This window comes from Callithrix jacchus, chromosome 5 (assembly GCF_049354715.1).
Source record: "Callithrix jacchus isolate 240 chromosome 5, calJac240_pri, whole genome shotgun sequence".
In the NCBI taxonomy this organism is placed as follows: Eukaryota; Metazoa; Chordata; class Mammalia; order Primates; family Cebidae; genus Callithrix; species Callithrix jacchus.
In genome coordinates, this window is record NC_133506.1 from 94286160 (window position 1) to 94312283 (window position 26124).

At 39.8% G+C, this 26124-nt stretch overlaps 1 protein-coding gene across 6 annotated transcripts in view; it reads left to right on the forward strand.

The window, feature by feature from the left end:
- Nucleotides 1–53: 53 nt before the first annotated feature.
- Nucleotides 54–26124, forward strand: part of VMP1 (vacuole membrane protein 1) — a 129824-nt gene continuing 103753 nt past the window's right edge. For 2 of the 6 annotated variants that reach the window (XM_017972482.4, XM_078373682.1), the window contains exons 1-3: nucleotides 54–134; nucleotides 15485–15602; nucleotides 25319–25420. In XM_017972482.4, coding sequence (XP_017827971.1) covers nucleotides 25345–25420 — 76 coding nt within the window. In that variant the 5' untranslated portion in view covers nucleotides 54–134; nucleotides 15485–15602; nucleotides 25319–25344. The remainder of the gene's footprint in view (nucleotides 135–15484; nucleotides 15603–25318; nucleotides 25421–26124) is intronic. The other 4 variants (XM_008996953.5, XM_078373683.1, XM_008996952.5 and 1 more) reach the window with 2 other exon arrangements.

Below are 26124 nucleotides of genomic sequence, written 5' to 3' on the forward strand. Positions count from 1 at the left end.
GGTCTCCGGGGGCAAAGCGGGGGACAGGACAGGAAGTGACGTAACCGGCTTCCGGTTGGCCGGATCCCAGCGACGGGTGTGAGAGTCAGTCCAGGAGCCGCTTCCAGGATCCGGAGAAGCCGGGGTCGGAGTGGGTAGGTAAACTAACTCGGGGAAATGGGGACCGAAGCTTGTGGCTGTCCTCAGGGCTTGGCTTCTTCCGGAGCTCTCCTGCTTAGGAATTACGGATCTGGGGCACTGTGATTCCGACTTCCAGCAGTGTTATAGGACGCTGCTGACTCTGGATGTCTCACCCTGGTGGTAGCCAGGTTATTTGGGACACCTCATGGTTGGTCACCCGGACTTCGAACCCAGACACCGGACTCTCGACTGTTCGTTCTCCTCTCTGCCGACTTGAAAGCCTTACTAGGCTTCTTTGGAGAACCTCCTAGTCCCGGGATGTCCGGGACCTTGTAGTAAGTGGAGAAGGTCTTCCCTGCTGATGACTGAGCTGTTTCTCAGGATCTGTCAGTTTGGTTTTTGCTCTCCCGAAACTCTAGCGCATGATGTTAGATGTATTCGCCCCTAAACGAAATCCAGGCTTGCAAATGCCATCTAAAGCGCTGGTGGTACAGGGTAGCCAAGGGAATGGGCCTTCGCTCCGCAGAACCTTTGGAGAGGAACTTCTCAGATCTTGCACTGCTTTCATGAAAAAAGAGTTGTCTGTCTTTCCAAATCCCTGACCCCCGACCCCTGTATTTTATTACAGTGTTGGTATTGCAGTAAAACGTAAAGGTCGACTTAATCTCTAAAATTCCAGAAACCATATGTGGCCCTGTGTCGTCACACTGCTAGATTACTTATGACCTCCAGAAGATTTTACACAACCATCTTTTATTTACCTGCAACTCCATGCAAAAATCTAGTAATACACGTAGAGTGGCCACGGTTGATGTGTTTTGGCAGCATGGCTCCTTATCCTAATTTTAACGTCTTTCATTTCTCCTTTGGGGCTTGTCAGAGATTTTGTGGACAGATTGCATTGATAATTTGGAGAAGCTTGTACAAGTGTTTCTAGTGTTGTCATGATAGAGAACTGAATATTCCAGTTGCTACTACCTATTAATTATATTGTCATTAGCTCTGATTTTAGTTGTGTGTTCTTAGCGTAGATGATGAAAGGAAGAAACGTACTTACTAGGCATCATTGTATGCATTGTAGCATGTTTTTACTGTGAAGAGAGATGGTGGTACTTAGCAAATGTGACTGATTTGTATAGGTATGAAGTGACTCTCTCAAGTAGAAATTTTATATTTTACTACTTTGCCTACATTATCTTAAAGCACTTAAGGTTATTTTTTCCTTTGAGGGATATGTCCTACTTGATTACAATTGATTAATACAGTTTAATTTCTGTCAGTCACCTTCCAGAAGAAAATATACATAGAGCCTTGTTTTGATGTCCTTTTTTTTGAGACGGAGTTTCGCTCTTGTTACCCAGACTGGAGTGCAATGGCACGGTCTCGGCTCACCGCAACCTCCGCCTTCTGGGTTCAAGCAATTCTCTGCCTCAGCCTCCTGAGTAGCTGGGACTACAGGCGCGCACCACCATGCCCAGCTAATTTTTGTATTTTTAGTAGAGACGGGGTTTCACCTTGTTGACCAGGATGGTCTTGATCTCTTGACATCGTGATCTACCCGCCTCAGCCTCCCAAAGTGCTGGGTTTATAGGCGTGAGCCACTTCGCCTGGCCTTGTTTTGATGTCTTTTAGCAATTTACCGATAGCTAGTTTAATCAGTTTGTCAGTTTACAGGTTGTTCTTATTTTGAGTTTGAAAATTTGTTCACACTTGACTTTCAAACAAGGTGACAAGATTTGAGATATGGAGTTATAATAGTTAGATGTATCATTAGTTTAATGTTCGGTAAATTTGCTTAACATTCGGCAAATTTGCTTCTTGATTATATAACTGCCAAATCTGATCTTATATTCCTTATGTTCAATTGAAGGACTGATTATCCAGTTTTGCTCACTTCAACTTCTCACTTTTGGCTTGAATCACCATTTTTTAGGATTTTGGTGATTATTAAACTTTAAATCAGAAGATGTATTGAAGCCTGGGCTCTAATACTTGTTAAGTAATGGCTGACAGGTTGCCTAACATTCTGAGCTGGTCTAGATTGTGTTGATAAAAATTCTGCTCACTTTCTTTCATATGGCTGTCACAAAGATTAAATGAGATCGTAAACATGAAATTATTACATAAGTGAAAATATAATATCACTTTACTGTTAGAACTGGAGCTATGTCAGTGCAGAATACTGTTGCTTTGCATCATTATCTGAAAATATTATCACATACTTTTCTGCGATGATCTTTGCCCTACTTTTGAACACAGTAAAGTTAGCAAAGAGTAGTTTGATACTATGATGCATTGAATTAGTCACCTTGGTTAATAAATAAATGCCTGGAAAATGAGTATAGTTTTGCATTTGGGAGTTTAAATCTGATCCTTTTTGGTCATCATGTATTGTCACTTGAGAATTTCCAAGTGCAGACAAAGCTGAAATTTTTTTTTTGCTTTTGTATAGTTAGGGTTAGAAGTAGTCCTACCTTACTTACATTAAGTAAGAAACCTCATTATTTCATTGAAACCAATATTTAGAATTAAAAGGAACTTCTGTGAAAGTATAGGTAGATTCTTATTTAACAGAGGAGAAAATTAAGGGTCAGAAACGATCGGCAATTAGTAACTGGCTTGCCTGAGGTCATCTGGCTTAGGTAGTGCTAGAACATGAACTGTAAGGTCTCAGGTGTTTGTTCTAACAAGATTGTATCCAGGCATCTCATTATGGTTTGGTCATATTTCCTGGTTCACATGAAAATGATTACTCTTAATTATTAAAGGGATCTATCCACAAACACACATAGACACACAAATTTTATTTACAAACTTTTTTTCTCTTTAGCTAGTTTAGTCTTATAAATTGTAGCATAGCGAAAACTGTGCTTGGCTAGATCTGAAGTGTAATAGCTTAAGGAAAGAAAATCAGTTATATTCTTCAGAGTAGTTTGTCTCAGTTCATGTTTCATGACTATCACGTGATGAGTTATCTTCTTTCTGGCCAGTGGAAATGACAGAGGAGCCTTGTAGTACATGTCTACTGTGAATGTCGTTGCTAAAGAGTAGGAGAGAACTGGCCGGGGACGTGGCTCACCGCTGTAATCCAGCACTTTTGGAGGCTGAGGCAGGCAAATCACCTGAGGTCAGGAATTGAGACCAGCCTTTCTAACATGGTGAAACCCATCTCTACAAAAAATAGAAAAAATTAGCCAGGCATGGTGGTGGACCCCTGTAATCCCAGCTCCTCGGAAGGCTGAGGCACGAGAATCGCTTGAACCAGTTGCAGTGAGCCGAGATTGCACCACAACACTCCAGCCTGGGCAACAGAGGGAGACTCCATTCAACAAACAAACAAACAAAATGGCCGGGCGCTGTGGCTCACACCTGTAATCCTAGCACTTTGGGAGGCCACGGTGGGCGGATTGCCAGAGCCTCAGGGGTTTGCAACCAGTCTGGGCAACACGGTGAAACCCCGTCTCTACTTATAAAAATACAAAAACTTAAAAAAAAAAAAAAATACAAAAACTTAGCTGGGCATGGCGGCTTGCAACTGTAGTCCCAGCTACTGGGGAGACGGAGGCAAGAGAATTGCTTAAACCCCGGAGGAGGAGGTTGCAGATCGTGCTACTGCACTCCAGCCTGGTGACAGAGCAAGACTCCTTCAAAACAAACTCTCCAAGCTGTTTGTAATTTTAATATTTTGTTCTGTTAATTATTTATTATATAGAGAGCCATTTCTCTAGTTACTTTATTCTGAGTAAATAGTCATTGTAGAAGAATTACTTCTTTGTATTGTTGAGTGCTCTTTTTTTGGTTCCATTGATTTCACAAACTTTTTAGTCTCTTTAGTCTTTCTCAGAGATGATAGTGCTAAATGCTACTATCATTCCTATTTTTGCTCAAGAGCCCCTGGTGTGGATTCCATTTTGGTGTGAAAATGAACTCTAGATTGGAGAATCCTAATAAACCGGACAAATGGAAGTGATAACTTTGTTGTGGTTTTGTAAATTGTTAATCTGCTTTCACAAAGCATTGCAAATATTTTGGGGAGTAGTAAATTTTTAAGACCATATTCACTCAAATTCCTTATTTTGTATGGCAAAGCAACTTTGGATAGAGTTTGCTAGACTGAGGTTAGGTATTATGTAGACTCTCATACAAAGCTTATTTTGAAATATGCTCCTTGGTTTGCAGAATCAAGGAAATTTGAACAGGAGGTAATTTTCTGTGTCAGATAAAAGGTGATACAAGTTTAAGGTATATTTAAATTAAGCAAGGGCAATCCATTGAGTAATTGTATCCCAGCTAGTATACCTATAGTTCCTGAAGAGTTTGTTAGTATTCTTGAACTACTTAATCTTTTTGTTAGTTCATGGGAGTATTTTCTCTTGTCCTTGAGTTTTAGATGATAACTTTGTCCTTTGTAGATTATCTGGAAGGAGTAGGTAGGCAGTGTTAAAAGCCAGAGCTATAAAGCTAGACTGCCGAGCTATAAAGCTAGACTGCTTTTTTTCAAATTCCAGCTCTAGTACTGTGCAACCCTTGAATTAGTTACTTCTTGCTGTCTCAGTTTCCTCCTAGTAATGAAGTCAATACCTTGATTGTTAGGATCACATGAATAGGTTTAAATAAAGCATTTAGAACAGTGTCTGTAGCATATAGTTTACCATGATTGTGATCATTATCATCATGCCTCCCCCTAAGCTATTGCCAAGAACTCTTTCCCAGCCCTTTTCTAAAAGCATATCCTTATGTTGCTGCTTACTTAATTTTTGTTTGCTCATTATTAATGAAGTTCCAGTAAATAAATATCTGAGTATACATTTCATTTTGTGTATATTTACAACATATGTGAGATTCTTAACCTAATGAGGCATTCTTTTGGGCCATTCTGTTAACCTTTTGGTATTAACAGATTACATTCTCTGTGTAAGCCATAACACAGAATTTGACACTTGAAACTTTTGATGTTTAATGATATATTTTAGCACAAAAGATCATTTTCCAGTGACATCTGTTACCTTATCTGTTCATTATCCAGTCAGTGAACAAACATCTTGTATCCCAGGCCTTACACCAAGTTCTGGGGAAAATAATGGGAAACAAGAATTGTTAGGAGTGCAGCAGATGAGGGCCTAAGAGAGAGTTAAGGTGGATATATGCTTCTTGGAGGCCAAAGCATGATAGGCTTGGAATACATTGACATGGGATGATATGGGAAATATATGCAGGATCCAGGTCATGTAGAACTTTGTAGGCCAAGGGAATTTGTCTGGATCTGATTTTGAATGCAGTAGGAAATCGTTCTACAACTTTAAGTAGAGGAGTAATAGGATTTATAAGAAGTTCATTGTTGCTGTTGTGTGAAGGATGCTGTTGTGTGAATGGTGCAAGAATAGAAATGGAGAGAGAAGTTGAGAGTCCCCTGCAGTAATTCAAGTAGAAGATGAAGATGGTCTGGACTAGAAGGGTAGCAAACTAGACAGACAGCAGTGTGTGGATACCAAATATATTTATTTGGTATAGGACTTGGTCTTAGATTAAATGAGTGGTAAGGAAAAGGGAAGAGTCGGGGATGACTAAGCTTCTGGATTTAGTGACTGGGTAGGTGGTTGTGCCAGGTACTGGGAGAAGGGAGGTTTGGAGAAGACCAGGTTTGTTTGTTACAAGAAGGTGGGTAGGTGTAGGGAGAAAAGGACATGTTAATTTTGAGATACTTAAGAATCATCCAAGTCACTCACTTACATACATAAATCTAGAGGTTAAAAACAGAAATTCAAATATGGGATACTATTTTAAACTAAACCATGGACCAGATGAGTCACTTGGGGAGATAGGAAGAGGAGAGGGCTGAGGTCAGGTAGAAGAAAGATCTGGGTTGGGCACAGTGCCTCACGCCTGTAATCCCAGAATTTTGGAAGGCTGGGGTGGGTGGATTGCTTGAGTCCAGGAGTTTGAGACCAACATGGACAACATGGTGAACCCTGTCTCTAGTTTGTTTGTTTGTTTGTTTTTCTTAAAAAAAAAAGAAAGATCTGGCAAAGGAGACTAAGAAGGTGTCTTGGGGCCGGGCATGGTGGCTCACACCTGTAATCCCAACACTTTGAGAGCCCAAGGTGGGCAGATCACTTGCAGTCAAGAGTTCAAGACTAGCCTGGCCAACATGGTGAACCCCCGTCTCTACTAAAAATACAAAAATTAGCTGGACGTGGTGGTGGGCACCTATAATCCCTGCTGCTCGGGAGGCAGAGGCAGGGGCATCACTTGAACCTGGGAGGCAGAGGTTGCAGTGAGCCAAGATCATGCCACTGAACTCCAACCTCAAAACGGGAGGAAAAAAAAGGTGTTTTAATCTGTTTTCTGTTGCTTATACCAGAACACTTGAAACTGGGTAATGTATAAAGAAAAGGAATTTATTTTTTATAGTTGTGGAGGCTGAAAAGTTCAAGATCGAGTGGCCACTTTGGGTGAGGGCCTTCTTGCTGGTGGGACTCTGCAGAGTGCCAAGAATATCACATACAGAAGGAGCTGAGTGTGCAAGCTCGGTTCTTTGCTTCTCTGCTTAGAAAGCAACCAGTGGCAGAGCCTCCATGACCCAATCACCTCTTAAAGGCCTGCCTCTCTATACTGCCACATAAGGGGTTAATTTTTTTTTTTTTTGAGACGGAGTTTCACTCTTGTTACCAGGCTGGAGTGCAGTCTCGGCTAACCACAACCTCTGCCTCCCAGGTTCAAGTGATTTTCCTGCCTCAGCCTCCTGAGTAGCTGGAATTACAGGGATGCGCCACCACGCCCGGCTAATTTTGTATTTTTAGTAGAGACCAGGGGTTTTTCCATGTTGGTCAGGCTCAGCTAATTTTGTTTTTAGTAGAGACCAGGGGTTTTTCCATGTTGGTCAGGTTCGGCTAATTTTGTATTTTTAGTAGAGACCAGGGATTTTTCCATGTTGGTCAGGCTGGTCTCAAACTCCTGACCTCAGGTGATCCGCCCGCCTCAGCCTCCCAAAGTGCTGGGATTACAGGCATGAGCCACTGCCCCAGCCTAGACCTCCCAAAATGTTGGGATTATAGGCGTGAGCCACCATGCCCAGGGGTTAAACTTTAACATGAGTTTTAGAGGAGACACAAACTATAACAGAAGGAATGTTTGAAAAAAGAAAGGTCGGATACACAGACTTAATAAAAGTGGTTACATCTAGCAGGGAGAGTGGGGAACAAGGTTTTTTACTTTTTCAGATAGAGATATATATATATAAAATTTTAACGTGAAAGTTGTTCTTGCTTTTTTTGTGTGGGGGTGGGGCGGACTTTGAGCCGGGATCTCTGTCACCCACGCAGGATTCAGGACCACAGATACCACGTGATGCATGCCACCACACAGGAGTAATTTTTGAAATTTTTTGGTAGGGATGGGGTCTTGTCATGTTGCCCAGGCTGGTCATGATCTCCTGGACTCAAGTGATCCTCTCACCTTGGCCTACCAAAGTGCTGGGATTGCAAGCATGAACCACTGTGCCTGGTCTATTTCTGTATTCTCTTCTTTTCCATCCATTTCTGACTATCCTTTTACCAATACCACACTGTCATGATTACTATTTAGTAATGTTGAAATCAGTTAGTGCAAATCCTTCAGTCTTGTTCTTGTATCCAAATTGTTTTGGCTACTTTAAATTTTTTTGCATTTGTATAAAAATTTGAATTGCTTTTTTTTTTGAGATGGAGTCTCGCTCTGTCACCTAGGCTAGAATGGAGTGCAGTAGCGTGATCTTGGCTCAATGCAACCTCTGCCTCCCGGGTTCAGGTGATTCTCCTGTTTTAGCCTCCCAAGTACCTGGGATTACAGATGTGCACCACCACACCTGGCTAATTTTTGTATTTTTAGTAGAGATGGGATTTCACCATATTGGCCTGGCTGATCTCAAGCTCCTGACCTCAAGTGATCTACCCACCTAGGCCTCCCAAAGTGCTGGGATTACAGGTGTGAACCACCACGCCCAGCCTGAATTGCTTTTTTTATAAAGCTTGTTTGAATTTGATTAATCTTCATTAAGGCCATACATCACTTTGGGGGCTGTATTAGTCCATTTTCAAACTGCTATAAAGATGCTGCCTGAGACTGGGTAATTTATAAAGGAAAGTGGTTTAATTGACTCACAGTTCTGTATGGCTGAGAAGGCCTCGGGAAAGTTACAATCATGGTGGAAGGGGAAGCAGGAACCTTCTTCACAAGGCAGAAGAGAGAGGAGTATGTGAAGGAGGAACTGTCAAATACATCACCATCAGATCTCCTGAGAACTCACTCATTATCATGAGAAAAGCATGGGGGAAACCACCCCTCTGATCCAATCACCTCCCTCCCCGGATCGGGATTACAATTTAGGTGGGGACAGAGAGCCAAACCATATCAGGGTAAATTGACATAGTAACAATGTTGAGTCTTCCAAATAATCAACAAAATATGCTAATCATTTATTTAGGTTCTGTATAATTTATTTTCTTTATTTCTTTTTTAGAGTAGAGTTACTTGTATTTTGTTAAATTTGTCTCTAAATATATTTTCAAATGTTATTGAATCTGAAATTTTAAAAAATTATTTCAAGTATGTAATAGTCCAATTTTTATTCTAAGTGTATAGTAGGAAGTATTTGTTTTGATCTTTTATCTTGTGACCTTGCTAAATTCACTTTGTTCTGGTAGTTCTGAGCATTTAAAAATTTCCTTTATTTTGAGCTATGTTATTTAGGACTGTGTGCATTAACTTCTAACTACCTAGAAACGTTTTCTTTCTTGCTTGCTTGCTTTCTTCCTTTCTTTCTTTCTTTCTTTCTTTTTTTTTTTTTTTTTTTGGTACTAAAGGTTGACATAATTTCTGGCTTATCAGAGAATGTCATTTATAATGTCCATTCTTAGCAATTTTTTTAGACTTGTTTGTTGGCTTAATCGTTAAGTGCGGCTCATGATAAAGTTCAGTGTTCCTACAGGGCTGTTACTTTAGAATAGAAAGAATAGAGGATATAAATGTCAGAGCAGGTGTTCGGTCAGACTTTTCCAAGTCCAAATTCAATAGTTCTTCTATTCTACTGTACATCACAGTCCAGTGAGAGTATTTTCACCCCAGTTATACAAGTGTAAATGCCCCAGGTATTTGGGGACAGTAAAGTAGGGAGTTTCATAGATACTGGTCAGTTTAACTATTAAGAATCAATAGGGATGGGTGTTCTGTTAATTCTAGTAATGGGGAGCATTTGAGAACACTAGGACAAGCCAAACTTCTGGGACTATTTTTTCATCTTATGTGCATATGTGTGTGACTCTGAAATTCCTTTGTGACCACTGAAAATCCTCTCACTAGACTGTTATGTGCAGTAGAAGAACTATTGAATTTGGACTTGGGAAAGTGAGGTTGAACTACTCTGACATTTATGTGCTGCAGAGTTGCTATTTGGAGCCCTTGGAGCACTTGATCTCTCATTTGTAAAAAACAAGGATAAAAATAACTGTCCCTTAAAGATGGTTGTTAGCATTATGTTTGTTAACTTATTTTTAAACTATAAATCAGTATACATAAGTAGTTGTCATTACCTACATCCAAAACTGTACCCTAGTGCTAGTTGGAATTTTTTTACTATTAGAAAGGAAATTATGGCATTCATTTACTCCATGTGCTGCACAATAATTGAATGAGGAAAGAGAATCAGGCATGCCAAGGTCTCACAGTTAACCAAATCTCCCAACTCTAGTCTGGTATTACTTTTTTTTTTTTTTTTTTTTGAGACAGAGTCTCACTCTGTCACCCACACTGGAATGCAATGGCTCAGGCTCGGCTCACTGCAACCTCCTCCTCCCAGGTTCAAGCGATTCTCCTGCCTCAGCCTCCTGAGTAGCTGGGACTATAGGTATGAGCCACCACACCTGGCTAATTTTTGTATTTTTAGTAGAGACAGGGTTTCACTATGTTGGCCAGGTTGGTCTTGAACTCCTGACCTTGTGATCGCCCACCTTGGCCTCCCAAAGTGCTGAGATTACAGGAATGAGCCACCACACCCAGCCCTCATTATCTTAATTCTTAACCTTATTCTTAGGCCCCCATCTTTTTGATGAAAATGTTTTGCTAAGATTGCATTGGTTATGAAAAACTGCATGAACATTTAGAAATAGATTAATAGAAAATGGTCACACTCTTGCTTTATCACCCTGGCTGGAGTGCAGTGGTACCGCCTCAGCTCACTGCAACCTCTTCCTCCCAGGCTCAAGTGATTCTCATTCCTCAGCTTCCCAAGGACCTGGGACTATAGGCCTGCACCACCAGTCACAGTTAATTTTTGTATTTTTAGTAGAGAGGGTTCCACAGCGTTGGCTAGGCTAGTCTCGAACTCTTAGCCTCAAACAATCCTCCTACCTCCCACCTCTGGCTCAGTGGCCACGCCTATAATCCCAGCACTTGGAGGCCAAGGCAGTGGATCACCTGAGGTCAGGGGTTTGATACCAGCCTAGCCAACATAGAGAAAGCCTGTCTCTACTAAAGATACAAAAATTAGCTGGGTACAGTGGCATGTGCCTGTAATCCCAGCTACTCTGGATGGAGGCTGAGACAGGAGAATCCCTTGAACCTGGGAGGTAGAGGTTTCAGTGAGCCAAAATGGCACTACTGTACTCCAGTCTAGGTGACAGAGCAAGATTTTGTTTTAAAAGGAGGAAAAAAATTAGACCCAGTGCAGTTTCTAATTTTTCAACAAATAGAAACCTGCGATGAGTTGAATGCATTTTATACATTGCTAGATTTAAGTTGAGGAATTTTTTTTTGAGATGAGTCTCACTCTGTTGCCCAGGCTAGAGTGCAGTGGTGAGATCTCGACTCACTGCAACCTGTGCCTCCCAGGTTCAAGCAATTCTCTGCCTCAGCCTCCTGAGTACCAAGTAACTGGGATTACAGGCACCCACCACCATGCCTGGCTAATTTTTTGTATTTTTAGTAGAGACAGGTTTTCACCATCTTGGCCAGGCTGGTCTTAAACTCCTGACCTTGTGATCCACCTGCCTCAGCCTTCCAAAGTGCTGAGATTACAGGTGTGAACCCCCACACCCGGCCACGTTAAGGAACATTTTAGACCAGAAACACATACCCTCATAACCTGCTGATCCATTATTGAGAGATTTTATGGAGATTCTGAATGCTTTTAAATTGTATCCTAATTTGGGGTTATGATTTGTCAGTTCCCCAAGACTGACTGACTTCGTTCCTTTCTTCGTTCCCTCCTTGCCTTCACTCCTTTCTTTTCTTTCAACACAGTCTTATTCTGTCACCCAAGTTGGGGTGCAGTGGCACAATCATAGCTCACTGCAGGCTCAAACTCTTGGACTCAGACAGTCCTCTGGCTTCAGCCTCCCAAGTAGCTGGGACTACAGGCACATACCACCATACCTGGCTAATTGCTTTTTGTTTTAAGAGATGGGGTATCACTGTGTTTCCCAGGCTGGTCTGGACTTCTTGGCCTCAAAGTATCCTCCTGCCTCAGCCTCTCAAAATGGTGGGATTATTATGGATGTGAACCATCATGCCCAGTCCTCCCAAAGACCTTAGAAAGTTGGAAAAAATTTGCTGGGCACGGTGACTCACACTTGTAGTCCCAGCACTTTGGGAGGCCAAGGTAGGTGGATCACAAGATCAAGAGTTCAAGAAGAGCCTGGCCAACATGGTGAAACCCCGTATCTACTAAAAATACACAAATTAGCCAGGCACAGTGGCAGGCGCCTGTAATCTCAGCTACTGGGGAGGCTGAGGAAGGAGAATCACTTGAACGTGGGTGGCGGAGGTTGCAATGAGCCGAGGTAGCACCACTGCACTCCAGCCTGGGCGACAGAGCAAGACTCCATCTCAAAAAAAAAAAAAAAAAAAAAAAGTTGAAAAAGAGTCAATACATTTTTTTCATATATTCCCATTCACATCGTTATGAATTTTCAGAGTACATGTTATTTAACTGGCATAACCACGTGATAGATACTGTTATCTGATTTAGAGTGTCAGATGATATGGTAGTTACTCTGATATTGTGCTTTTTTTTTTTTTGAGACAGAGTCTCACTCTTTCACCCACACTGGAGTGCAATGGCATGATCTTGGCTCACTGCAACCTCCACCTCCCAGATTCAAGCAATTCTCCTGCCTCAGTCTCCCGAGTAGCTGGGATTACAGGCACCCACCACCTCACCCAGCCAATTTTTGTATTTTAAATAGAGACGGGGTTTTACCATGTTAGCCAGGCTGGTCTCAAACACCTGACCTGGCGATCCACCCGCCTCGGCCTCCCAAAGTGCTGGGATTACAGGTGTGAGCCACCATGCCCAGCCTGTGCATTTTATTTCAATTATCTTTGGCTTTATACCCCTGCACAAGTGGAAAACTGTATCAAAGCCTCATTTGTCAAGATACATTACTCAGATTATTTATTTTGTTTCTAAGCGTAAATCACAATTCCTTAATCTTAACAGTTTTAGGGAAATCTACAGCTAATTTGGAGTAGTCTAATCCAATTAAAAATAGATACTTCTGGAGGTTGAGGCTGAAGCATTGCTTGAGCCCAAAGAGTTCCAGGATGTGGTGAGCTGTGATTGTGCTACTGCACTCTGGCCTGTGTGACACAGGAAGACCTGTCACAAAACAAATTTTAAAAAATAGATACTTCTGAAAGCAAGAAACATTACTGAGAAGTGTAATACTTTTTGGCTGTCTTTTTGTGCCTTGTGAGAACAATGTGTTTTATTGAGCACACTGACATAATTTTTTTTTTTTTTTGAGAAAGTAGAATTCATTTGGATAGATGATTTTTTTTAACAAAAAGAAATATGTTTTATTTTGGAATGATGTTGCCAAGAAAATAAAAATCAATGGCTTTGTTGCTCTCAATTTCTTTTCCTTTTCTACTTTGTTAACTTTTCCAGTAACTCTCATATTACTTGGGGAGATGCTTTTATCATGTCATCCATAAATGGTTTTTGTTTTGCTTTGGGGAACTCTCAGTAATTTACTTGCACATTGTTTTTGTATTACAAGTGTGGCTAATGTTTAAGATGAATGGAGTATTATAGTCTTAGCACTGGATATACAGCCTACAAAGAACCTTTGTGAGCTATTTTTGCAGTGCTTTCTAAGCACTTCTGCAGGAAACAAATAACCCCACATTTAATGTTAACTCAGTTTTAAATGCCTCAGCTGTATTTAAGGTCTGTTACACTCCTTTAATGTATTTCTTGTATCTAGATAAGTGTTTACAATGAAAATTATTTGATATTTGAGTTATGTTTCTACCCGGTTTCTGTCTTCTCAACCCCATCCACGGACCTATAATATTTCTTTCAGCAACCTCATTTTTACAAAGAAAACTAACATACATGCACTCAGCGCAAAGTAGATACCATTGAAGGTCAAGAATATGTGTCAGATTTCTGTTTGAGGATATTTCAGTATTTTAAACAGACTAGTAATACTTTGATTTACTCCTACATCTAGGAATCTTACTGACATTGTATCATCACAGATTTCAAAAATTATTGCTACTTTATTGAATTTTGAAAAGTGGCTCTCTCTAAAAATGATTATTTCATCTTACTTTAGCTATGTGGATAGACTAGAACCCTTTTACGTCATAATAATTTTTGGCAGATTGTCCTTGTAGGGCCGGGTGCGGTGGCTCAAGCCTGTAATCCCAGCACTTTGGGAGGCCGAGGCAGGTGGATCACGAAGTCAAGATCGAGACCATCCTGGTCAAAATGGTGAAACCCCATCTCTACTAAAAATACAAAAAAATTAGCTGGGCATGGTGGCGCATGCCTATAATCCCAGCTACTCAGGAGGCTGAGGCAGGAGAATTGCCTGAACCCAGGAGGCGGAGGTTGCAGTGAGCCGAGATCGCGCCATTGCACTCCAGCCTGGGTAACAAGAGCGAAACTCTGTCTCAAAAAAAAAAAAGGTTGTCCTTGTAGTACATTTTAAGATGTTTAGATGATGAAGAATTATTCATTGTTATACAACATAAACTAAGATTGTTCTAAATCTGTGGCTGTTTCTGTTATGTAGGGTATGGAAACCAGTTACATAGGCTTTTGTATAGCATACTAATATGGAAAGCAGGTACCTTTAAGTGAATACTCAGGGCAATATTTACCATGGTTTTTTGGAAAAGTGTGACATTCAAGAGGCATGTAGATTGATGGGTATGATACTGCATTTAAAGAGCAGGGAGAAACTAACATTAAGTGACTGCTATGTGCAAGTCACTGTGTAGTGCACTTTTATATAATTTATCTTGGCCAGGTGTGGTGGTTCTCACCTGTAATCCAAGCACTTTGGGAGGCTGAGGCAGGTGGATCACTTGAGGTCAGGAGTTCTAGACCAGCTTGACCAACATGGTGAAACCCCTTCTCTACTAAATACAAAAAATTATCAGGGCATGATGGCACATGCTTGTAATCCCAGCTACTTGGGAGGCTGAGACTAGAGAATCATTTGAACCCAGGAGGAGAGGTTGCAGTGAGCTGAGATTGCGCTATTGCACTCTAGCCTGGGCAACAAGACAAAATTCCTTCTAAAAAAAAAATTAAAGTAGAGGAGCTAAATTCCTGAGAGTTCCCCAAAGCAAAACAAACACATTTAAGGATGACATAAAAATAGGAATGGGGCTGGGCACTGTGGATTACTCCTGTAATCCCAGCACTTTAAGAGGTCAAGGCAGGCAGATCACCTGAGGTCAAGAGTTTAAGACCAGGCTGGCTAACATGGTGAAACCCTGTCTCTACTAAAAATACAAAAATTAGTCTGGCATGGTGCCATGCACCTGTAATTCCAACTACTTGGGAGGCTTGAGGCGGAGGTTGCAGTGAGCCAAGATCACACCATTGCACTCCAGCCTGGGTAACAAGAGCAAATCTCCATCTCAAAAAATAATAATAAGGATGCAGATATTTTACAAATATGCTCAAATGCCGATTACTTAATCTGAAGTCATGTAACTTGTAGTCAGGACCTATTGGCAGCTTTCAAGCACCAAGTTTCCCTTTTTCCCTATAAAATGGGTCATATAATGAGTAAGATAAACAGGGTATGTTAATGCTGGATTAGTCACTGTTGCAGTTTGAAGACATATGCAATAAAATACATCAGGTTTTTCTGGATGAAAGGTAGTCTAGATAGGCAAGGTGGCTCACACCTGTAATCCCAGCATTTTGAGAGACCGAGACAGGAGGATCACTTGTTACCCAGAAGATCACTCTGGGTAACAGAATCTGTCTCTACAAAAACAAAACAAAGCAAAACAAAATAAACTAAACTATTCTGCAATCTGGATACCCTTATTTATACTAATCATCTTTGTATTGCTCTGCTAGGGTGTCATAACAGAATACCAGAGGCTGGATGGCTTAAACAACAGAAAATTTTTTCTCCCAGTTTTGTAGGCTGGAAGTCCAAGATCAAGGTGCCTCGATCAAGCAGGGTTGATTTCTGGTAAGGACTCTCTTCCTGGCTTACAGACAGCTACCTTCTCTCTGTGTCCTTACATAGTCTTTCCTGTGTGTCTAGGTAGAAGAGTCTGGTGCTTCTTCCAATAAGGACTGAGTCCCTATTAGGGTACCAGCCTTATTACTTCATTTAACCTTAATTACCTTCTTAAAGGTAGTATCTCCAAATTATAGTCACGTGAGTGTTAGGACTTCACCATATGAATTTGGTGGGGGCACAGTTCAGCCCATTACAAGCATATTCTCTTATAGCTAATCTGCATGAGAAGCCAGATTATAATCAAAATATTATTTGGGAGCATGAACTCAAAGGTGGAAGGCAAGATGATCAAAGGCCTTGATAATCATAATGCTTTGTGCCCTGGTAGATAGAAGACATAGCCTTAGTAACTTCTGCTGCACTGTGCTAGAGATAGATTTGCCGTTTAGTCTTGTTGAACTTTTCTTTTATCATAAAACCAATCCTCTTAAATTACTTTTTTTCAGGTAGTTTAGTTAAAATTTTATGGTTATGAGCCCAGCCTAATAATGCCCCCCAGTGTAACATAAAAAACTTACAGCATTCTGTACCACTTCTTTCTGATAAAAACAAAAACTTACAGCAACCTGTACTCCCAATTTGATTAGATTTGAGTCTTAGGCCAGGCACAGTGGCTTATGCCCATAATCCCAACACTTAGGAGGCTGAGGCTAGCAAGCAGATTGCCTGAGGTCAGGAGTTCAAGACTAGCCTGGCCAACATGGTGAAACCCTGTCTCTACTAAAAATACAAATAATTTACCAAGCATGGTGGCTGGTGTCTGTAATCCCAGCTACTGGGAAGGCTGAGACAGGAGAATGTCTTGAACCTGGGAGGCAGAGGTTGCCGTGAGCCATGATTGCACCACTGCATTCCAGCCTGGGCAACAGAGCAAGACTGCCTCAAAAAAAAAAAAAAAAAGAAAAGAAAAGAGAAAAGATTGAGTCTTTAACTCCTAATCACATTTTGGGGCCAGCTCTTATATTACCTAACTTTCCTAGATTGAGGTTGTCCCTTTCAAAAATCTCAGAAAAATAATTTTAAATTTAGTTTGCAGGGTGGAATTGTCTTCCCAATAGGTCAGTGTACTCCTAAGATCACCGTTGTATCTGGGTCCTGCTTCCAGGTTTCTCACTACCTTGTTTTGTGATATTATATAAGTCACTTACCTCTGAGATGTTTGTCTGTGAATAAGTAGTAGAATAGGCTTGATACTCTCTAAGGTTTCTTCTGTGATTCTAATTATTCTTACAGCATATTTATAAAGCACTTTCTTTAAGCACTATTGCAACATTATTTTGCCTTTGAAAGAAAGAATTGTCAGTAAGTAGAGGGTATTTAAGGCTGAGTGAATAGATGACATCATTAGGGAAAATGTATAAAGGGAACAGAAAAAGGAATCTAGGACCAGGCTTTGAAGAACCCCAGGAAGTAGAGCAGGGGGAGCTGTCGAGAAATAGAAAAACAAGAGTATTTCAAGAAATAGGGAGTGGATACTTGTGTTCAGTGAAGGTAAGAGGTTCAGTAAGATGTGTCCTTTGGATTTGGCAAATGGAGGTCATTGGCAATCTTGACAAAAGCAACTTATTTTTACTTGTCGGGGCACAAGTCATATCATAATGGATCGAGCAGAAATTTGGTGATGTGTAAGTGGAGACTGTGTGTATGTAGGCAACTCTTTTGAGAACCGTTTATGAAGAAGGAGTGAAAAATGGGAAATACTGAATACTTATTTTCTGGTGAGAATAAAGGGGTAAAGATTGAGTACACAGTGAGAACAGAAAGACCAAAGTCCCTGAGAAGGAGGAAGGGAATGATACATATATTGACGTAATGGCCTTTGTTAAGTAGAGGACACTGCGGACATTGCAGTGTCATAAAGAGAGAACGATTGCTAACATGGGTGGAGGTATGAATATTTTAGTAGGCTTAGTAGTAGAGGGATTGGTGAATTCTCTCACTACTTTTGTTATTTAAAAAAATGAAACAGGGCTGGACACGGTTCATGCCTGTAATCCCAGCACTTTGGTAGGCCGAGGTGGGCAGATCACTTGAGCCCAGGAGTTCAAAACCAGCCTGGGCAACATGGTGGCCCAGACTCTACAAAAAATACAAAAATTAGCCGGACATGGTGGCATGTACCTGTAGTCCTAGCTGCTTGGGAGGCTGAGATGGGAGGATCACCTGAGCCCAGGTGGTCGAGGGTGCAGTAAGCCATGATCACATCATTGCACTCCAGGCTGGGGGACAGAGTGAGACCCTGTCTCAAAAAAAAAGTCAATGTTGAAAATAAGAGAGGAGAAAGGAGGGTAAAATGTTTTGGGAGTGAGAACAAAGAATGAAATAGTTGTCAGAATAAAAAAAAATGTTTATTAATAGGAGTCATCAATTTTAGTTTTGAGATTTGGCATCTTAATAATTGGACAGGGTGAAGAAGCTCACACCTGTAATCCCAGCACTTTGGGAGGCTGAGATGGGCAGATCACTTGAGCCTAGGAGTTTGAGACCAGCCTGACCAACATGGCGAAACTATATCTCTACAAAAAATATAAAAATTAGCCTATCATGGTGGTGCACACCTGTAGTCCCAGCTACTTGGGATGCTGAGACAGGAGGATCATTTGAACCCAGGAGGCGAAGGGTGCAGTGAGCCAATATTGTGCTATTGCATTCCAGTCTGCGGAATTAAGAGTGAGACTGTCTTAAAAATGAAAACAGGCTGTGCGCAGTGGCCCATGCCTGGAATCCCAGTACTTTGGGAGGCCAAGACAGGCAGATCAGGAGTTCAAGACCAGTCTGGCCAGCATAGTGAAAACCCATCTCTACTAAAAATACAAAAATTAGTTGGGCATGGTGGCAGGCATCTGTAGTCCCAGCTACTTGGGAGGCTGAGGCAGGAGAATCGCTTGAACCCAGGAGGTGGAAGTTGCAGTGAGCCGCTGCACTCCAGTTTGAGTGACCACAGCGAGACTCTGTCTTAATAATAATAATAATAATAACTGGCACATAGTAGTCAGTTGATATATATTTGTTGAATTAAGAATTTGAGGCTGGGAAAGGTGGCTCATGCCTGTAATCCCGGCACTTCGGGAGGCCAAGGCAGGTGGATCACAAGGTCAGGAGTTCGAGATCAGCCTGGCCGATATGATGAAACCTCGTCTCTACTAAAAATGCAACAATTAGCCAGGTGTAGTGGCACATGCCTGTAGTCCCAGCTACTCCGGAGGCTAAGGCAGAAGAATCACTTGAACCCAGGAGGTAGAGGTTGCAGTGAGCCGAGCTTGTGCCACTGCACTCCTGCCTGGGCAACAAAGCGAGACTCTATCTCAAAAAAAAAAAAAGAATTTGAACTGCCTGTGTAACTGTATGATTTTCTTGAGTTATGTTCAGCTACTTAGATCATAAGAATGCAGGTGATTCCAGAGGCATTGCAGTTTTACAAAGTTTTACAGTATGTATGATTGGGGGAAGAAAAGGCAAAGTAATTGAGGATGTTTTCAAGGGAATTTTGAAAGGCAAGGAAAAATATAAAATCCTTTACAAAATGGTCAAAATGCAGAAAAGCTTTGAAGCTTTTATAAGCTTAACTATTTAGAACACTAGTGCGTGGTTTTTCTAGTTTGGTTGTTTCATACTTAGGATAGTTTTAACCATCCTAAATGGTCAAAATGCAAAAAAAAAAAAAAAAAAAGTTGGGGAGGGTTGATGCTTTTATAAGCTTAACTGTTTAGAAACTCAGTGGCTTTCTTGTTTGGCTTTATGCTATAGTTCCTTCTTTTGGGAATGAAAAGTTGTTTTTTAAACTACAAATTTATTTTGTTTGTGAAAAAGTAGACTGATGAAAATAACTTTGTTCCCTGGGTAATTTATTATAAAACAAAATTTCAGACTATTATTTTGTGTTTTCTAGGGAGAATTTTGGGGAAGGAAATGTCAGTATGCTGTTCTTTTTTAGCACATTGTTTAAGAACACATTATTTGCTCAAATGAAAATCACTGATGCAATGGCTTAAAAACAAAACCTTCAAATAATTGTGCAATCCCATTGTTATGAGTATGAACTCATAGACCCAAAATGTTTTGGGTAAAACTCTTTATCTTTTGAAGATGACCCTATGGGAAAGAGTAAATAGGGGCAAATGAATTCAATTGTCAGTGTTTTGTAGGGGAAAGGTTTTAGAAAGTTACTTGTAATGCAAACCCTTTTGTGTCCTGTTTATCTTTTCATTACAAATTAAATAAATTTTGCTTACTGTGATATAGATGAATGGCTGGCTTTAAAATATCTTAAATATCCTTAAATATCTTATATGTAAATATTTGTTATGTATTTAGATATCCTTAAATATTTAAATATCTTTAAAAGATATTGCCTATAGGATTTGGCTGAATATGTTCTCACATAGGTTGTTTGTTTGCTTGTTTTGTTTTTGTTTTTGTGATGGAGTCCTGCTCTGTTGCCCAGGCTGGAGCACAGTGGCATGATCTCGGCTCGCTGCAACTTCTGCCTCTCCTGGGTTCAAGCCATTCTCCTGCCTCAGCCTCCTGAGTAGCTGGGATTACAGGCACGAGACACCATACCCAGCTAATTTATGTATTTTTAATAGAGACAGGGTTTCACCATGTTGGCCAGGCTGGCCTCAAACTTCTGACCTCAGATGATTCACCTACCTCAGCCTCCCAAAGTGCTGGGATTACAGGCTGAGCCACCGTGCCTGGCCAAACCCACGTAGTTTTAAGTATTTGCAGAACTTAAGTATAGCTTCAAGTTAAATGACTGGCAGGTGGAAAATCATTAACTTTTTTTTTATGGTTCAATTTCAAACATCCTCAGTTGATTTTTTTAATTAATAAAATTCAGATTTGTGAAATAGACTTCCATTTTGTAAACCTATTGTGAAGCTCTAGCATCTTTGGTTTCTGTTGTTGTTTTGTAATTGCTTGGGCAACATTGTCTTTTGGCAGAATCTTCCCACAAGTATGACTTAAGTTTGCAGAGTCAAACTTTCACCTTCTATGAACTCGTCTGATAAGTTGTCCTCTGAGCTCTCATAGTACTTTCTTCTTGATGGTCTTCATCATAGCTAGTATTTATTGAGGTCATATGAAAGGTGAGGCAATATGTTAGCATTTTACATACATTACCTTGTTTAATCCTCAACCCTCTGATGTGTGTCATGTTATGTTATCTCTATTTTACAAATTAAGGAAAACTGATGTATAGAGAGATTTACAAACTTCTCTAAGTTCATAGAGTAGTTACTTGTGAAGCGTGAGTAAACCCAATTCTGTTAGATTCTTAACACTTGACTAAAACATTGTCTTTTCATCTAATTTTATTAAAATACCTATTTCATCCCATTCTGTTATAATTGATTTGTGTTCATTTGGCTTCTTTACCAGACTGTGATCCTCTTGAGATCAGGGATCTCTTTATCCTATTCATATTTGTATCCTCAGTGCCCATGGGAGACCCCAGAACTTTATAAATGAGAGCTGAATGAACAACAGTGGCATCACTGATATGGTAACAATGAGGCATGTGCTGTGAAGTTGTTTTTCTAGTTTAGGCATTTTGTAGGTTTACTACCTCCTACCCTTTTGATGTATTGGCATTTGTAGTCACACATGCATGTATATCAACAACGTATATATGCATGCATAGATTTTTTTCATCTACACATCAGTCATTTGATTGAAAGTGGCAATTATTGTCCTCATTTTGTGAATCTGAAAAATATCAAAGCCTAAAGAAAGTGAAACTTTGCTTAAGATCATACAACTAGTTAGGGGCAAATCTGGGATCAAATCCAGATTTTTCAGATTTTAAATTTTATGATTATCTACTTAAGGCTGTCTATACTAATAGAAACCTATATTTGATTTCTTGATATGTTTATTTGCTTATTCAGCAATGATTTAAAGTCTTTCACTTGTTTTCCTTTATGAGGCATACATTTTGAAAATAGTTACAATAGAGTTTAGTCAAGGGATAAATTAGCATCAGATAAACTATAGGAAGATTGGACCAACCCATGACCATATCATATTCTGATCAGCTAAATATAATTGTAGCATGACTTTTGGCACATACAGAGTGTTCAGTTAATATTTGTTGAGCGAATAGGTAAACAAACCTTATATAAGCACCGTATAAAGTGATTTCATGAGTTTTCTTTCTTAATAATATAACCCCCTAACTCCTATATCTGACTTTTAATTCTAAACTGTCACTGAATTTGCTCATAAAATAGAAAAATTTGAGCCACTTAGCCATGAGAATACTCCTAATACTCTTGGGTCCTCTATTAAATATAGAGAAACCTGGATAGTGGCTTATGCCTGTAATCCCACCACTTTGGGAAACTGGGACAGGAGGATTGCTTGAGGCCAGGAGTTTGAGACCAGCCTGGGTAGCATGAATGAATGAATGAATGAATGAATGAGATTTGTAGAACAGTATACCATTCTTTTTCTATGAATATATTATATATGTTCATAATGTATGTTTCCTATGAATATATTTGTATGAATATTTGCAAGTTTTGATAGTTCCTGCTGGTGACTGTTCTTAAACAGCTTTATTGAAACATAGTTCACGTACCATATAATTCACCCATTTAAACAGTATATTCACATCTGTGCAACTATCAAAACAATTTGAGAACATTATCATCAACCCAGAAAGAAACTGACAAGTTATTGGCAGCCACTCCCCATTTTTCTCCAGCTAATCTGCTACTTTACTTTCGTTATTATGGATATGCATATTCTGGGCATTTCATATAAATTGGAATCATAACATGCAGTCTTTTGTGACTGACTCCTTTCACTTAGCATATCTTCAAAGTCCATTGATGCAGTAGCATTTATTACTACTACATTTCTTTTTATGGCTGAGTAGTACTTCATTGTTATATATAACATATACCATATTTCCTATATCCATTCATCAGTTGACATTTGGGTTACAGGCCAGGTGCCATGGCTCACACCTATAATCCCGGCACTTTGAGAGGCCAAGGGGTGGATCACGAGGTCAGGAGTTCAACAACAGCCTGACCAACATGGTGAAACCCCATCTCTACTAAAAATACAAAAAATTAGCCAGGTGCAGTGGCAGGCACCTGTAATCCCAGCTACTAGGGAGGTTGAGGCAGGAGAATCGCTTGAACTCGGGAAGCGAAGGTTACAGTGAGCTGAGACCACACTACTGTACTCCAGCTTATATTTTCTCTTTTGAGGAACTGACAGATTGTTTTCCAAAGCCACTGGACTATTTTGCTTTCCCACCAGCAGTGTATGAGGGTTCTGATTTCTCCACATCCTCACCAGCACTTACTATTTATTAGGATAGTTTTTAATCTATTTATTAGGATAGTTATAAAACTATCATAATAGGTATGAGATTGTATCTCATTGTGGTTTAATTTGCACTTCCTTGAGAGCTAAAGATGTTAGACATCTTTTTATGTGCTTATTAGCAATTTGTATATCTTTGGAGAAGTATCTGTGCAGTTCCTCTGTTTATTAATTGGATTATTTGCTTTTTATTACTGAGTTGTAAGAGTTTACAGTCTAGATACAAGCTTCTGGCCGGGTGCAGTGGCTCACACCTGTAATCTCAGCACTTTGGAAGGCCAAGGCAGGCAGATCACCTGAGGTCAGGAATTTGAGACCAGCCTGAACAACATGGAGAAACGCTGTTTCTACTAAAAATACAAAATTAGCTGGGCATGGTGGTGCATGCCTGTAATCCCAGCAACTCAGGAGGCTGAGGCAGGAGAATCACTTGAACCCAGAAGGCACAGGTTGCAGTGAGCCAAGATCATGCCGTTGTACTCCAGCCTGGGCAACAAAAATGAAACTCTGTCTCAAAAAATATAGATACAAGCTTCTTATGAAACATATGTGATTTGTAATTACTTTCTCCTGTGGATTGTATTTATTTTTATTTTCTTTAAGAATATATATTTAATAGGAAATTTCTTGTATTTCTCTTTTTTTTTTTTGAGACAAAGTCTTGCTTTGTCTTGAGGCTGGAGTTCAGTGGCCCGATCTCGGTTCGCCGCGACCTCCGCCTCTCAGGTTCAAGTGATTCTCCTGCCTCAGCCTTCCAAATAGCTGGGATTACAGGCATGTGTACCACGCCTGGCTATTTTGTACTTTTAGTGGAGATGGGGTTTCTTCTTGTTGGTCAGGCTGGTCTCGAACTCCCAACCTCAGGTGATCCACCTGCCTCGGCCTCCCAAAGTGCTGGGATTACACGCATGAGCCACCATGCCCAGCCTTTTTTTTTTTTTTAAGCAGGGTCTCCCTCTTGCCCAGGCTGTAGTGCAGTGGCATAATCATAGCTCACTGTATCCTTGACTGAACCCCTGACCCCAAGCAATCCTCCCACCTCAGCCTCCTGAGCAACAGAACTACAGGCATGGGCCACCACTCTTGGCTAATTTATTTATCTTATGTAGAGATGGGATGTCACTGTGTAGCCCAGCCTGGCCTCAAACTCCTGACCTCAAGCAATCATCCCACCTTGGTCTCCCAAAGCGCTGGGATTATAGGCATGTGCCACCACACCTGGCCCGAGTTGTCTTTTTATGAGTCTGGGCAAGTTTCAATATTGTATTAAGGACTCAGCATTTTAGCCTTTATTGAAGTGATGTGCTTTTTGAGTAGAAAGTTTTGCTTTAATAACACCTGAAGAGTGATACAGTCACAGGCAATCTGGTGTTTGTGTAGGACAATTATGTCAGCACAGTTTATATGTTGTATTACAGTGACTTGAAGTAAAAGCACTGATAAGTGTAGTATGAAGTACATTTAACTATCTTAAACATTTCAAATTTGTATTTTCTTTGCCCATATCATTTTATTCAGTAGAGTTGTTTTCTAAATAAAACTGGTCTGTGATCTTAGATTTATGTATCAACATTTGCAACATCTTTCTTAGTATATTCTATTTTTATCTGACTAATGTGAAGGGAATATGAAAGAAATGGTAAAAAAATAAAAATGGGCTGGGCACAGTGGCTCATGCCTGTAATCCCAGCATTTTGGGAGGCCGAGGCAGGTGGATCACAAGGTCAGGAGTTTGAGACCAGCCTGGGCAATATGGTGAAAACCTGTCTCTACTAAAAATACAAAAATCAGCTGGCCGTGGTGGCATACACCTGTAATTCCAGCTACTTGGGAGGCGGAGGTTGCAGTGAGCCAAGGTTGTACCACTACACTCCAGCCTGAGCAACAGAATGAGACTCCCTCTCAAAAAAAAAAAAAAAGAAAGAAAAGAAAAAAGAAATGATAAGATTAATTTTGAGTACATAGTGCTATGATATTAAATTGTAAATTAGAAGGATGTTAGACTTTATAGTGTGTTAACATTTGGCGGTGCTAGTGTTTAATATCCTCCTTCTGTGGACAAATTACCTCCAAATTTTAATCTGGAAAATCTCTGAAATAACTACTAGGAAAATATTTACAGCTAAATGGCTTTTATATTTTTACTGTTTGTATTAGAATATCTATACAAATTGTTCAAATTTTGTTTATAAAAGAAAAACATATAAACACATATTGTGTCAGTTATTACTGTGATGTTATTCCTGTATTCAGTTTTATTCAATCATGGCTACACAGCAGAAGTTTGTAATGTATTGCTGGATTTTATTTTGCTGTATTAGCTCCTCAAGATTTACTGATCTATGAAATGGCAGAGAATGGAAAAAATTGTGACCAGAGGCGTGTAGCAATGAACAAGGAACAACATAATGGAAATTTCACAGGTAAATTTTGATGGTTTGGAGGGAGGAAAGCTACGGGTTTAAATTATATACTTTTCATTGGAATAAAATAGAGAAGTATTACTTCTTATATTTTTAATCTTATATTAATATCTTCTTAGTAAATTAAATTATGGGTCAGGGCCTGTAAGGTGATTTTTCATAGTGATGGCAGAAGCAACCTGGCCACAATTAAGCAGTGTTCTAAGTACAAGATTATTACTTGTTAATCTTATGGTATGGTCAGTGTTTATTTGGCTTTGCCCCATGTTCAATTTTATTGTGCTATTTTGTAACGCTAGAAGTAGATTATAAATTTATTGCACTGTTCTTTATCAGTTATCAAAAAACTTAGAATGTGAATATTATTTTTAAATTGATTTTAAAATTATAGCTTGAGATAAACTTTTATTTTAACCAAATTGGAATTTGTGGTAAATTTCAGTATATTTGACTCTTGTTTATAGAGTTGTCCTGAAAATGATGACTTTTATTAATATGAATGATTTAAGTAGAAACTTTCTTCATGCCCTTAAAGGAAAATGAAAAAAAAGTTTTTCTTTTCTAGTAATCATACTGTTTTTTTTAGTTTCTGAGTTGTTTGACATCTCAAACAGATTACAAGTAATACTCTAGTGTGATATTATCACAGAAATTCTCTTCTTTTAGAGGAAGTGCAAGCTATCTGAAATAGTAGTTATCATTTG